Source organism: Notothenia rossii, assembly GCF_949606895.1.
Source record: "Notothenia rossii genome assembly, chromosome: 6".
Taxonomy (NCBI): domain Eukaryota; kingdom Metazoa; phylum Chordata; class Actinopteri; order Perciformes; family Nototheniidae; genus Notothenia; species Notothenia rossii.
In genome coordinates, this window is record NC_136909.1 from 53,776,964 (window position 1) to 53,792,810 (window position 15,847).

At 43.1% G+C, this 15,847-nt stretch overlaps 2 protein-coding genes across 5 annotated transcripts in view; both read left to right on the top strand.

Moving 5' to 3' along the window:
- LOC307043046 (uncharacterized protein) overlaps window positions 1-8,360 on the top strand; it is a 9,328-nt gene extending 968 nt beyond the window's left edge. Inside the window, exons 1-2 of the mRNA XM_079687246.1 lie at window positions 1-5,338; window positions 5,433-8,360. The exon at window positions 1-5,338 is cut by the window's left edge and continues 968 nt beyond it. Of these exons, the coding sequence (XP_079543372.1) occupies window positions 3,379-4,464 (1,086 nt within the window). The 5' untranslated portion in view covers window positions 1-3,378 and the 3' untranslated portion in view covers window positions 4,465-5,338; window positions 5,433-8,360. The remainder of the gene's footprint in view (window positions 5,339-5,432) is intronic.
- Window positions 1-14,581, top strand: part of macroh2a2 (macroH2A.2 histone) — a 40,100-nt gene extending 25,519 nt beyond the window's left edge. For 3 of the 4 annotated variants that reach the window (XM_079687243.1, XM_079687244.1, XM_079687242.1), the window contains exons 4-8: window positions 8,336-8,533; window positions 8,887-8,985; window positions 9,129-9,399; window positions 10,519-10,693; window positions 14,065-14,581. In XM_079687243.1, coding sequence (XP_079543369.1) covers window positions 8,336-8,533; window positions 8,887-8,985; window positions 9,129-9,399; window positions 10,519-10,693; window positions 14,065-14,230 — 909 coding nt within the window. In that variant the 3' untranslated portion in view covers window positions 14,231-14,581. The remainder of the gene's footprint in view (window positions 1-8,335; window positions 8,534-8,886; window positions 8,986-9,128; window positions 9,400-10,518; window positions 10,694-14,064) is intronic. The other variant, XM_079687245.1, reaches the window with a different exon arrangement.
- Window positions 14,582-15,847: the final 1,266 nt, after the last annotated feature.

Consider the following 15,847-nt stretch of genomic DNA (forward strand, 5'->3'; position numbering starts at 1 on the left):
CAAACAGGCGAAAAACCTACCAGTTTCACCCACTGTCTCTGCGACCTCCCTCCATGCCTGGTTCCTCCGGTTTGTATCCCGGTAAATAGTTCTGGTCGTAAAGAACCGGGTGATTTGCTACCGTAATATCTCGTTTGGAATATGAGGAAATGAACTGCGGTCTGGCTCTCCCAGCTTGCACGCGGTTTGATTGGCTAGCGCTTGCACTGGCGGGATTTGCATAAACGGGATTTGATTGGCTGATGCCAAGCATCGAGCCTCAAAAGTTGAACATTGTTCAACTTTTGATGCCGATAGATGCTCTTGATGCTTGCAAAGCCATGCCATGCTCCCCACAATGCAGTTCGGCGAAGATTAAAAATCTTCTACGTCACCCCATTCAAGTGAATGGGCGAAGCGTTGAAAGCATTTTTCGATGCCTGTAGTGTAGACGGGCCGTAAGATCCCTGATGTTGAGTCAGGGGGCCAACACTGATATTGCAACTTAAGTAATCGCTTTTGGGTAGAAGCTGTAAACCTATCCAGTATTCATGTTTAACCCCTTGACATATGGCCTAGCTATGTTGACATCTTTGAAAATGATTTTTTTGGTCATTTAATCATTGTATTATTGTAAGTGGTCAAATCGGACCTTTTTTCACAATGCTGCCAAATTAGTGGCAATTTGCTCTGTAATTTCTAACAATTTTGTAATATTATCCCTCATTATATGTCCTGTGAAAGTATGATCTTAACTATTGATGAAAAAAAATCAACCAATGGTAAAACAATATCATAGCCTACCACATGGGATGCTGTGGGTTGATACAGCAAAACACAGCAGCAATGTCAGTGAAGCAAAAGAGTTATACAGTTCAAACTAATGGGTGGTATTTGAGATAATAAATAGTTTGAGTCTGATATTGTCGACTAAATAACAGTTACCTCCGGATTCGACCACCAAGTGTTGCCAAAAAAACTGGTATACTAAACCTTTTTCCATCTACAAGCTAGCTAGCCCATCTGCTAGCTAGCTAGCAGAACAGATCATTCCATATTTTCCATCTCAATTTTTCACTTCACCAACAGTTAAATTAAGGAGTACTGTGTGCACATGAGTTTTTGTAAGAATGTGTACTGGTAAAATAGCTATAGCATCTATTACACATGTATATAGAACACTAGAAGTTTAAATCTGCTGGTTAGCTAGCCAGCTCCTGAGATAATGTATAGCTAAAGATGTTGCAGTGATCCACTTTTTAATTTCTCCTCACAAGAATAGAGACTAGAGTAGTGATACTATGTATTTGCCTTTCAGATGAGCCAATATGGAGCCAGAGGGAGCTGTAGTGAGTAAAAGAAGAAGAATAGCAAATTACATTAATTGGGAAAAATGCTTTATTTGTCAACATGACTATGGGAAAAACAGGCAAGATAAACTACTAAGAAAAGCATCTGAGGATGGACTGAAATGCATTAAACTTCGAGCAAGTGAACGAGTAAAATACAAAGATGTACAATATGTTGATACTCTAGATCGGATTCAGGAGTTCCTGGACACAAAAGCCGAAGAGGTCCAGTGGCACAAGACATGCTATGCTGATTTTACCCATGCCGTTTTCATTGATCGTCTTAAGCAGCGCTTTGAAAACACTAAGGACACACTGGAACCTGCAAGCCGCCCTCGTTCCACTAGAAGTTCAATTGCTCCAGTCATTTGGGAGAAATGCACTTTTTGTCAGGAGGATAAGTCTCAGGAAAACCTCCACACTATTTAAGTCTTACGCACATCGGAAAATATTCTTCAGCTGGCTCAGCTAGACACAGTATTGCAGGCTTGCAGGAGTCAATGACTTGATTGCCGCAGAGGGCAAATATCATCTTATCTGCTACAGGGCATTCTCCGGGAAATACCAAAGCACTACGCCAAGAGCAGACCCGTATGCCATTTGCTTAGACAATGTGGCAGATGAGCTGAGAACTGGCCTTGCCAGGGGTGAAATATACTCTTTGAAAACTGTTTGGGAAAGATACTGTGAAATTATTGAAGACTTTAACTTGGAACCAGGAACATACAACAGTCATCATTTCAAGACTAAGCTTGACAAATTGCTTGAAGGGAAAGCATTATTGTGCAATCATTGAGCCCAACAAAGCCCTTGATGATATTTCCTGAAATGACAGCTGAGGCTGCTCTCCAAAACCTAAAGAAAACAATGGATGATGAACATGAATCCCAAGATGACACTAAAGGAATGAGAATGGCTAGTTGTGACGATGAGATACTGAGATGGCTGTATTAGGTGTCATTAAAGATCAAGGCAGACATCAGGGAGTCCCCAAGACATGATGTAATGGGAGGGATTGATCAGAACCATGCAGAAGAAGTGGTGCCTGAGAGTTTGTACCTGCTGTTACGACTTCTATGCACTAATGATGACGACCAAGAAAATATGGATAAACAAACCGTGAACACAAAACTACTCAGCATTGCTCAAGACATTGTGTTCCTGGCATCTGGTGGACAAAGACCAACACCAAAGCACATTGGAATTAGAGTTGCAGTACACCAAGCTACACGCTCAAAGGGCTTAGTGCAGTTACTTCTTGCTGCTGGGCACAGTATAAGCTACGAGTCAGTGCTGAGAACAGATACTGCTATAGCAAACGAGGCTGTGAAACAATACTTTGACGATGGTAGAGTATTTATTCCACAAAACTTTGTCAATGCAAAGCTCCCTGGATACATCATGTATGCAAATGACAACATCGACATTAATGAAGAAACCCTTGATGGGAAAGGAACCTTTCATGCCTCCCAGACTACAGTTTTCAGACGAAGTGAACCTCAAGAACAAATCCCCAAAGTGAAGCTGATATCAGGCAGAGCAAAGTCACTCTCAATTCCACCAGGGATGTTTGAGCTCAAGGATGCTAAAATGGAATCACAGAAGCCCCCTCCAAAATTCCATGGGCCAGTTACACCAGAAATAGCTGGAATAAAAACTGTTACAAAACTGCCACAAAATGATTACACAGCTGGGCCAAAGCTACACAGTCATAACCTTTGATGAGCAGCTCTACTGCAAAGCAAAGATGCTTCAGTGGCATCACCAAAAAGAGTGCGGGAATATTGTTATTCTCCTGGGTGGCTTTCATGTGCAAATGAACTTTTCAAAGGTCATTGGCCAGCATCTGTTTGGAAAGAACACAGCTGAAAACATCATGAAAGGAAAGGGATGGAACCTTGTAGCCCGTGCACACAAGCTAACCTTTGAAGCACTTTGGAGAATATTGTGGCCAAGCTTTCTGCAATGGATGGAAGATAATGACTGCACAATCGACAACAGTTGATTAGAGTTGGCAGATGCACTGTCTGGGCACATAGGAAGTGGAGAAATGGAAGCAGTTTCAGCATGCTATGAGGAACTTGTGCTGAAAGTTGGGGAGATTCAAGATCTCCTTGTACAGTTTGACAAGGCCAATGAAGACAAGCCAACCTTTACCTTCTGGAGACAGTACATGGACCTTGTGTCTATTCTCCTTGCGTTCACCCGGGCACTGAGATGTGGTGATTGGAACCTGTACATGTCAGCCTTCAGGAGCATGATGCCTTGGTTTGCTGCGTATGATCACACCCATTACACAAGATGGGGTGCTGTGTTCATAGCAGACATGGAACAGCTGGCACAGACAGCACCAGAGGTCTACAAGGGCTTCCTAGATGGTGATTTTGTAGCCAAGGAGACCAAACACAGCTTCAACAAGGTGCCTTTCGACCTTCGCCTTGAACACATCAATAAAACGGGAAAGGTTGCTGGAGGATTGATAGGCATCACTAAAAATGATCCAGCAAGAAACCGTTGGCCCCTCACCTACAATGAACGTGCATCCTTGGCAGAGGATACCAGATCCCTGTTTGGACTGACACATGATGACGACGATGATGAGGAGACGCACAAAGACTGCCTTCAATCGAGAATCAAGAGGAATAATCACGATGTCATTCAACTTGTTGATCAGTTCCAGAGATACAACGTCTTCCAACAAGAGCATATGTATGATTTAGTGTCCCTGACAACTGGTGATGTTGCCTCAGAAGAGATACTGAAAGACCTTACATATGCTGCAGAGTCTGGCAGAAAAACTATCACTGAGTTGGTGAAAAACCGACTGGGCACAACGAACACAGACTTCCACGCCAGTCTCACCAAGAGAAAAACAAAAACATTCTCAAGCCTATACAGCACAGATACCAAGCTTGAACAACTCAGATCCAAGTGTGTGAAGCCTGACAGGGATATTTTTCACCGCATCATTGTATCCATGGAGAGTGGCAGAGAGGTCAACATGGATGAGCTTCTCCAAAAAGAACTGTGTGCAGTCCCCCTGTCACTTGCCACAACAGATTCAGTGCTCAGGCCTACAAACAAAGCTGACTTAGCCACCATACTAAAAGCTGTATTGTATTTGCAAACCAACTAAGCCAAGAAGTTTGGATGAAAGCAGGAACAGCTAAGAAACCACCCTACATCAAAGTCCATCAAATCACAATAGCAAATGAGATGCTCGATGGTCTGTTGGCATTTCATGCCATCACTGGATGTGATACTACGAGCCAGTTCACCGGAATTTGAAAAAGGACAGCATGGAAAGTGTTCCAGCAGTACCCGCAACTTCTCCACAACTTTGGTGAGGATGAAGTACCAAGTACCACTTCCCTATCCTTGGCAGAACAGTTTGTATGTAAGCTCTATGACCTTAAGTCAACCAGCAACTCGATACAAGAAGTTCGCTGCGCTCTCTTTCGAAAACTTAAAGCCAATGTTGATACATTACCACCAACAGAAGATGCATTGTCAATGCACCTCAAGAGGGCCCACTACCAAACGAAGGTTTGGAAACAGTCACTAGTGACACATCCACAACTGCCTTCACCAATCAATTGTGGTTGGCAGATGATGAATGGTATGCTGGTCCCCATGCTTCTTACCAAGGAACCTGTACAATCCACATGCGTACAGCTGACAGTGTGTGGATGCAAGGAAAGTGGAAGTCAGTGCAGTACCCGACAGTGTCTCTGTCGCAGAAGAGGATTGTATTGCAGTGGGGCGTGTGGATGTGCTCGTGCAGCGTGGTGCATGAACTCCAATGACATTCAAGAGACTAACATTGAAGAAACCGATCTTGATCTGGATGTTGTGGTGCGGCCGACAGAAAAAAGGACAACAACAACGAGATCTTCAGTGTGCGATGCTCAGCCCTCCACATCAGAACGTGTACTGAGGGCGCAGGGGCATACAGATCGCCGTTTGTAACCAGCAAACATTGAGTCTGAAGTGCCTTCTAGGTCCTAACGGTATGTACCTGAGATTCTAGACTTACCAAGTTTACTACCTTGCTGTGCATCCAGTTGTTGTGCCATTCTGACCTTGTGTCTCTTTCCTTCTCAGTGTCTCCTGTGCCCCATTGGCCTGTCCTCATCCTCGTAGACACCAGGATTCTAGTGCCCCACACTGCCTTGACTATACCTCGTCTATAAATGTCCCTCCCTCTTCCAAAAAAACACGCCTGTTGGCTTGAACATGCCTAACCCCTGAGTTGCTCTGGTTCCTTCCGACCCTAACACTGGATTCATTTTTATTGTTTTTGTTTTTATTTAATGTTTTATGTAATATTTCGTATACATACAATGGTTCCATTACTGGGAAGATGATCCTTAGTAATCCACAAAAATATGTTGTCTTATCATGGTATCCAAGTGTATTGTCAAAATACAACATTAAAAAGTCAAAAAGCATTAGCACGAAAGGTCACCTCGAGAATCATATAGATTTCCGCTTGGACATTATATTATTCAAACCTGTGTAGTATTGCACTGTATGAAATTACTGTGCTCTAACTTGGCAAAAGTACCTAGCATACATTGGAATCATGATTCCTACATTATTTTTGGGCTACTATCTCATGTTTCCAAGCTGATATTCACTCTAAAAACATGTTTTCTTTTAGGCGGAAATTTAATTTTTGCCCTTTTTTCAATGGTCTAGCTCTATTTTCTCTGACACAGTAACATCCATTTACATTCTGACACTTCTGCAGCCATCCCACTGCTGTCACCTTTCTTTTGATACCAGGATTATCTATATGGCCCTTGTGATTGGGGAGATATTCTATATTTATTTTGGGCATGTCATTTCGAGCAGGCAATCTGAAAAATTGGCCTGAAATGGCCTCTAAAAGTCACAAAATAATTGTTCAAACTTGTCAACCACCCTAGAACATCTTGCATAGGTCCCCTCTTACCAAGAAAATATGTTGACAGCTTCTACCCAAACATGGCAGCAAAAGTGTTAACGGAAGCACTTTTCAGGATTGGCCCCCTGACTAGAATGTATTTCCACTGTGTACAACATGTTATAAGGGACCCACAATCTATCTTTATGCCAGGGATAATGTGCAGCGAGGCGGTCTCTATGGGGAAAAGAACACCTGAATCTAGATCCCTCTGCAGGTGGTACTTTAAGTATATTTTGATGCTAATACTTTTGTACTTTTACTTGTAACATTTTGAATGCAGGACTTTTTATTGTAACCGAGTATTCCTACACTCTGGTACTTTTACTCAAGTACAATATCTGAACTTCTCCCACCTATAAATAAATCCTGATTGGTTACCCAAAAAAACCCCTGCTCTGAAGGTTATTTTCATTTTACAAATCCTGCACTCAGCTTTGCTTTCTACAATATCATTAAAATGCAGCCAGATGCTGCTTCTTTTTTCGGTTTTCGCTAATTTCTTGACTTTTTCCGACACGCTTGCATTTAAATCCGGCTCCCCGTCTCCCCGTCGCTCTGTGCAGCTGGCCTGTACCACTACACCTGCTGTGCCCCCACCCTTATTTCATATGGTATGATCCTAGTGTGTCCTCGCATATGATTGGCCGGATGGTGGGACAGCTAAATAAAGACCTGCCCCTGTCTGCAAGGATTCTCAGCAAGAGTAGGAGCGGCTGAAGATTCTGCTCTCCCCGACGGGAGTCTGCTCTTCTAGCGGCATCTCGCGATCGGCGTGTTGGAGACCCCTGAATTAAAGTATCAAGTCACCTCAAGTCAGAAGGCTCAAGTCCAAGTCAAGTCCCGAGTCATTGGTGTTCAAGTCCAAGTCGAGTCACAAGTGTTTTGTGATTTTGTCAAGTCGAGTCACAAGTGTTTTGTGATTTTGTCAAGTCGAGTCTCAAGTCATCAAATTGGTGACTCGAGTCTGACTCGAGTCCAAGTCATGTGACTCGAGTCCACACCTCTGGTATGTGTATTCACTCTCTGTCCTAAACGGCTTGTTGGAGCTCCTGCCCCCCCCCCTCCCTATGAGCCCAGTGGCCGTCTGCGAGACAGCGAGACACAGCCCAAAACCAGCCCGAACACACACCCGCAGCCTGGCTGGGAGTTTGTGTGTGTGCTGAGTGACACCGACTAACAGCCTCGCCGTGTCCCGCTGTCTCAGGGAGGAGGAATCGGCGGAGCTGCAGCTGAGAAAAGATTGAGTGTGTGTGTGTGAGGAAGTCCGCGGACATAACATAACGGCTCCACGGATTGGTCCATTTGAACCAATGGGTCCATTTGGGTATGGGCACGTCACTGTACCCAGGAAGAAAAAGAGAAATCTCCAACGAGGCGTTCTGAGGCAGCATAGACAGGTCTTTTCTGTGTTAGAGTTTTACTCCCTACAGGGTGTACTTTGAGGGTTTTTGACTCTGCAGACCGTTTACATGCAGAAAAACCTTCATAACACACAATGGGACGGGTAATAACCGAAAAAGCATGACATGGGACCTTTAAAGGGATTTTAAATTGCGCCCTGCTGCATTCTGAAGTTGGTTCTGGCTTAAAGAAGACACAAACGAGTAGAAATCTGTTTAATTCAGACAGCATTCAGAATCTGTTTTCACCAGACGTCATTGAAGGGTAAAGTGAGGAGAAGCTTGAAGAGCAACTGCTAATACAAAAATTAAATCATGACATTTTGAGGGAAGAGTAACAAGCTGAAAACATCTGACATGCTGTAATGTACCTCATCAAACTATTGACACATCACATTAGCATCCATTTGCAGTGATGTTGAATGAATGTCATATTCTCTCTCAGCTCTGTTTCGGTCTTCATACCTTGGCTTAGAAAATAAAGAAATTGTTGCTTTATGAGTAACAAGGTTATGTGCTTTCATTGTGATTTGAGTTAAAGTCTTGTTCCTGGAGAGTGATGTGTGTGTGGTAGTACAAGTCAGATGTGTCTATCAGCGGATGTTTCCGCTGATACACACCTCAAACTCTTTGTTTTGGAAATGTCTCTCCACCAGCTTCTGCGGGGGGTGACCATATCAAGCGGAGGGGTTCTGCCTCGCATCCACCCAGAGCTGCTCTCCAAGAAGAGGGGGGGCCGGGTGAGGGTGGACAGCCAGGCGTCCGTCCCTGAGAAGCAGGAAGAACGCCCAAAGAGCAAGAAACCCGTCAAACCCCTCAAAAAGGTTAAAGGCAAACGAGGCCGCAAGCCAAAGGTCAGTCAAGGGAACAGAGTGGAAAAATAATATTTTTCAGTAGCTGAATTTCACACCGTTTGCTTCAGAAAACTGAGATATAAAGCTCCAGAAAGAGCTTGTATGTGGACCTTGTGTTAGGGTCACATATGTAATCTTTATTTCATTCAACCCAATATGCCAAACATGCTCAATGTTTTTGTGTCAAAAAACTGTCATGATCAAATGAGCTAGAGCTAGGAACACTGAGACTCAAGAAATACTGCATATCAGGAGAAAGATTAGGTGAATAAAGAGTATGGTACTCAGGTTTATACTCTGTACACTCTTACTGTTAACTTATACAATAGAATATATTTTTTCCATGTGCACAGAGCACAGAGAACGAGTCTGTACCAAACTCCACGGTGGAGGACGGTCCTGGAGACGGGTTCACCATCCTGTCAGCAAAGAGCCTGTTCCTGGGACAGAAGGTAAGGGACTGAAGCTGCTGATGCATCAACCTCTAGTCTACTTCCAGTGTAAATATGAGATCACGAGAGCCAAATCAGTGTCATTTAGACTCAGTCAGAAACTCAGCAGCTGTTTCTCTGTTGATGAAATTGTGTTTCCACAGCTGTCACTCACAGAGAGTGAAATCAGTAAAATCGGAACAATCAAAGTGGAGGGGATAATCAACCCGACAAACGCAGAGATGGACATGAAAGACGGAGTGGGTAAGGAGACATGTTCACTTGTACTTAGTTTCTTATTAAGTCCCCCCAGTCTGGTGTTCACCTGCTGCTGTCCTGTTCCAGGCACCGCCCTGGAGAAGGCTGGGGGCCGAGAGTTCCTGGACGGGGTCAAGGAGCTGCGCAAGGGACACGGGCCCCTGGAGGTGGCTTCAGGTACTGCACTCATGGGACACTGCTGTGCTGTTGAGGCTTTTTTAATGTAGAGATATAACCACACGACAGAATGCAGAGAGATGTGCCCCCCCTCTCCCTCTTTACTCAGACTCGTCTCTCTCCAACCTAGACCCCAGAAGGTTTAAGTAGATCTGGGTCTGTGTGGTTACTGTTTGAACTTTAAACACTTGAATGAGTCCAGCACTGTTGAAGCTACAGCTGTTCACCACATCCACCTGAGTCTGGACCTCAGGCTAAAAAAGTTTTCTCTTTAAGCCCTGCTGCCAGAAATCTGAAAAAAACATCGGAGTGTCAACGAAGTCATATTGTTTTACCTCAAAGTAAATTCACCCTAAATCTGTGAGCCCTTCATACCATTTTATTTACAGTGAGCTTTTTATCTTCATATTTTATTTTGGTAATTTATTCAAACTAGATTGAAATACATGTTTTTATTCTAAAGAAAGGTACACTGTCTGATGACTTGAAGCCCTTCTGGGCCTTCTGTCATAAAAACATCTTAAAGCTAAGATCATTTTAAAAGCTTACCTTAGTTAAGAATTCATTGATAACAAATATTTAATTCAGTTTCATGGCTTTGAGAAACAAAACTAAAGAAGACTGATAACTTAAGATAGTTTAGAAGAAATATGTTAGACTAACAAGTGCCTTATGTTCTTTGTTAAGTGAAATAAAATAAACAATAATGTGTCAATTAGGCAAGGGTAACATCATTTTAAACTAACAAACAAATAAATGATCAAACCGTTTGTGTTATCGTAACACGAACTTCCTCTCCTGCAGCGTCTCATCAGCTCCCTGTCACTCAGCGAGAGGGAAAAGATCAGACAAACATTTACAACAACTGTGACACCAGAGTATTTATATATTACGAGAGGGCTATGAATTAAAGAGGTTGTGTTATGGTTAAAGTGTGAAACAGTCAGATTCAGTGTGTGTGTGTGTGTGTGTGTGTGTGTGTGTGTGTGTGTGTGTGTGTGTGTGTGTGTGTGTGTGTGTGTGTGTGTGTGTGTGTGTGTGTGTGTGTGTGTGTGTGTGTGTGTGTGTGTGTGTGTGTGTGTGTGTGTGTGTGTGTGTGTGTGTGTTTCCACGGTGCAGTGGTAGTGGGCCAGGCCACTGGGATGGCAGCCCGCTTCATCATCCACTGTAACGTCCCTCAGTGGGGCTCCGACAAGTGTGAGGACCAGCTGGAGAAGACGGTGAAGAACTGTCTGTCTGCGGCCGAGGACAAGAAGCTCAAGTCTGTGGCCTTCCCCTCACTTCCTGCTGGACGGTGAGCACCCTCACCAACACACAGCTCAGATCCTCTCACTGAGACTTAGAAATGATTGGCTGATCCGCAGTCTGTGCACTTCACTCAGCAGGTAACTATAGTAACACTCAACATGGCCACCCTGCAGTCTGATGATGTAAAGAACACAGCAGCTCAATGTCAAACATAACAAATAAATGTCCAGCACATGAGCAAACAGGAAGAGAGTCCCAACTCCACATCAGAGACTGCTGTGGAGGCCTTTGAACTTCCACTGTTCTGCAGCAGCCCACACACAATTTTTCTCTTACACACCTTAGTAGGGATGTAACGATGCATCGTGAACCGGTTAAAAATCGGTTAAAAATTGGTACAGATGCGTTAAGATTAAAATCGGTTGAGCTAAAAATGTATCGCGATGCCATTTTTTTAACAGCACAGGGCGTGCACTAATTTTGATTTGATTTGATTAGCTGGAAGAGCTGTCTGGACATGATTGAACGCTATCTAGAACAACAACTTGCCGTGGCAGCTGCTCCTCAGTGCAGACGTCCGACGAAATGCCCGTGAAATCTACTCACTGGATAACTCGGACATCCGTGATGCCGAGGACCAGGGGTGTACCCATAAAGAGCTGTACACATGCCGCAGTTTTTGCGTGGCTGTGTCTTTAGTTGGAAGCCCAGTGGCGATCTGTCATAATGATCATACAATAAAACCATTGAAAATAATATGATACAGTACAGCAGGGCTATTCAACTACACATTCAGTTGGGCCAGATTTTATAACTACAAAATTCAGCTGGGCCAGACATTCAGCGGCCTGTAAAAAGCGGGTAGTGACACATTTTAAACAAACACATTACTGCGATGAAAAACATGCAATTTTTATTCATTGTTCATCTAACAAAGGTAGGTCAAAAAGTGCATAAAAACACAACAAATTAGAAAAAAAAAAGTGCACAGTTGTAGCATTACATTTGTTTGCTTTAGAAGTCAAATATTCAGGTTATCTTTTTTGAACCAAGCACATCACAAAGTGCATTTACTGAATACAAGCAGTCTTAATACATTTCCTGACATACAAAAAAAACAGCTAAAGAGCAATGCAACACAAAGAGGTAGTACTGTAGCAATACTATTTTTTCACTTTTCAAGTAATAACAAAAAAATCATACGTTTTGGTCACATTACAAAGTGCATTTAAATGAATACAGAAAGAACTGTCAAGTTACCCTTCAGTGCACAAACCCATAACAAGGGATACGGGTAACTATATGAATGAATACTACACTTCACGTCTACTATAGTAAACTAGGTGCTTACTGTCACCTCATTTGTGATTTGTCATCGCTGACTTTCTCAATGGGAGAAGGGACATTTTTTGTTTTGAACAAGAGCAGTGATTTTTGGCTCATAGGATATCAATGCAATCCTAAGACATTGGTGAAAAGTGCTGTCAGTCAGGGAGCAGCAAGTGCTACTTTTGATTGAGTTCATGTGTGAAAAGCTTGATTCACATGTGTATGTTGATCCAAATATACTGAGCACACAGATCGCTACTTTCTGAACGTTAGGGAACTGCCGTTTTTTGACATCACTCCAAAACTTCGCTGGCCCGTTAGTGCGCTGCATGTCAATAAGTTCCAGTGTATATTTCCCCTTGTCGATGCAGGGGACCACTTCCTTTGCTCTGGTTGATGCGTCCCCCTCTTCTGAAACAGTGAAGGGGTCTCTGGCAAAGCCCATCACCTCTGTGGGCAGAGCAAGTCCATCCAATCGACCGGCAAAGTTCTCTTTCAACCTCGCAATGAAATCTGTCATCACATCCGTGATTTGTGCCGGAGATGTGATGTGTTTGGGGAGCGTCGGAAAATGCAGTATCCGACCCGTGCTCAAGTCGGTCGCGAAAAGGTCCAGCTTGACTTGGATCTGCTCCACAAGATCAATGACCGTTTTGTCTCTGTTTACACTTCAGAGTTGAGAGAGACATGTTTTAGAGTTGCTATCATAGGACCACCGTTACTAGCACCACTAGATGCACTTTCAAAAAACGTGCTGCGTTGTGGTTTGGTGGTTTCTATGCAACGCGGAGTGTTGCGTTCATGGTCTGTACTAGTGTAGGAATTTGGCTACGGGAGGCTGGGCCACCCGGGAGTTGGTTCCGGGCCGCATCTGGCCCGCGGGCCGCCAGTTGAATAGGCCTGCAGTACAGTGTCAGTACAAGTACTTATGGGTCTCTGTGTTTCATTCAAGCTCGGCTCTGTGTGTTTGCGCGAGCGGGCGACAGCAGGGACGGTTCTGGGGGTTAGGGTTAGGGGGCAACCTGTAACACTGACCAGGCTCCGGTACTTGTAAAAATAGCACTACACCCCTGCCGAGGACATTGTGAAACTTCTCAAACCACTCAAAACAGCCACCACCGTGCTGAGTGACGAAAAAAATCCAACCGTGTCACTCAATGTGCCGTTAAAGGACATGATCGGGCAGAGCATACATTTCAAGCTGCACTTTATTTATTTTTCTTTTGATGGAGTCATTTTGATGTGGGATTTGTTTTCAAAATCCAATTATGTATCTTTTTGTTATTTAAGATAAAATAGAGTTGCACAGTTTACAGTTTACAGTTGCAATTTTGGTGAGAACATGTACGTTGTTTTGTACAGTTTATATACAGAAATATTTTTCAGTCATTTGTCCGCTGCTCATTCTGTTAAAAAAACAAAAACGTGAGAAAATCGTATCGTGAACTTCAAATCGTGAATCGTATCGAATCGTGAGTCGAGTGTATGGTTACATCCCTACACCTAGTGATAACCTGAAGACAGAGTGAGAGAGCGACGGATGAAGGCATCAGGTTACACACTGTATCACTGAGGGTTTCATACCGGCAGCAGAACTGACCTCTGACCTGATTTTCATCACTTACTGTCAGCTAGGGCTCAGCAGGGGCTTATGTAGCATCACCCGGCACCAAGGATAAACAAAGGCTGAGATTTTACCACAAAAAAAATGATGTCATCGGTGAAGGCGTTGTGCTGGGCAATCAGAAACATGCAGGCTCTCGAAGCTCATCTGTCCAGTGTTTACGGTCCGTGTGTAACACCTGACACGACTTTCCTGAAGTTGGAGTATTACCAGAGGCAGAAGAAGTACTCAAACTCTTTACTTAAGTAAAAGCAGAAATACTATGCTATTGAAATACCTAATTATTAGTCGAAATGAAAATGACACAATCGACTTGAGTAGAAGTAGAGAAGTATTATCAGGTAAATGTACTTAAATTAAGAAAAGTAATCTGCTCAATGTCACTTCACAGGATAACTCTACTATAGAATATTCTTACTTTACTTTGTATACTTGGGTCTTCACACCCTGTCTGTGTCTCACAGGAACGGATTCCCAAAACAAATGGCCGCCCAGCTCATCCTCAAGGCCATCTCCAACCATTTTGTGTCGTCCACCAGCTCCTCTCTGAAAAACATTTACTTTGTTCTGTTTGACAGCGAGAGCATCGGAATATATCTTCAGGAAATGGCCAAGCTGGATGCGAAGTGAGGACGCTGGTTGTGGTTTGTTTTCTAACTGTTGTTTGTTGCAGGTTTAGAGAGGACAGGCAGAGTTTGATGTGGAGTCTGTCTTGGTTAAAGAGGAAAAAAAACATAAGTGTGAGTGGAGTGCTGTTCCCTTTCGTTCCAGTGTCCCTTCAACAGATCACTTTCTTTATAGATTAGATCATAAGTCCGTACAGTTTGCCATGATGGTTCTTTGTTTACTAATGTTTTTACTTTCTATGTACAAATATAACAGTTTTCCTGGCCTCTGTAGTTTCTGATACAGTTAGTTTACTAAAAAAACTGTGGTTCTCATAATTCTGCTTTGAAATAAAACTCAGATGTTTTACACCAATTTGCTCACACTTTGTCTCTATCCCCTCATATTCAAAATGTTTCACATGATAACGTAAGTATATCTAAACAATACAGTAAGAACATGTACACTCAAGTCAAGTGAATACCAGTGATTTGATTAATATAACGTTTCTAATTATACAATGAAATGCTGGAAGCCATTATGCACAAAATATCCTTTGTCTAAAAGAAGCCGCTAGAAAATCAATCTGCAAATGGTAAGGGTTGACAGGACAGAGAGCTATATCATTATATCTCTATCTTTAAATCTATATCTGAGAGGTGTGGATTGCGTAAGAGTTCACAGAGTATTTAAACACTAAATCCAGCTCGATAGAGGATTCAGCGAGGAGCTACAGTCAGTGTTCTGTTTAAAAATGATCGTATTAAACTCATATTATATATACATATATACATAAACTTAACAGTAAAAGTAAGGAAATCTGCGTTTGGTAGATTATTTCCTTGTTTAAACAATGCTTCTTGGCAATACATATTTTTCTACGCGGCACAGTGGAGGAGGCTCTGTCATGATCTGGGATGCTTCTTCCTTCATTGGCGCACCCCGTCCCGTCCCAGTGCAGGTGACATTGCAGTGGTAGTGGGTCTACCACTTGACTTTTTGGTCCCGTAACCCTCAGGATCTTTTAAGAAATGTAAACTGAGCGTCTGACTGCATCCAGCCTCTGCAGCGACGGTGCGAGGCCTTCGGCAGCTCAACAGTCCGGCCACGTTCAAACAGAGAGAGACCAGAAAGTCTCTCTCTCTCTGTGCAACCAGGAGGTCATGACCGTGTGAAGGTCTGAATGCAAATGACATGAAAGGCTGATTGTTTAGCAGATTTTGTCTTAAACTTTTGATCAGCTTTTGAACAGCCTGTTTGAGTCTAAATGCAGTTTTCAATAAATTGCCTACTCTCTATATTTGGTCTCTTGCTCCTGTTCCTTCTTTCTGCATTTTGGAGGGTTTAAAAAGAATCTGGCTACAATCCACAAATTCGGATTGGGAATTCTTGTAATTTTCCCCCCTGTCTTAAAGGTCCCATATCACAGGGGTTCCCAAAGTGGGGGTTGCGAGATGATAACAAAAAAAATAAACAAACTTTTTTATAACTATTATTAATAACAACGAGTGCATAGACATTTTTCAGGGGCGGACTGACCATCTTTAGAATTTCCCCCCCCCGTTGACAATCCACTAGCGCAGTGGTTCCCAACCTTTTTCTGTCAGGCCCCCCTTGTGTAATTGGAAATATTTTCGAGCC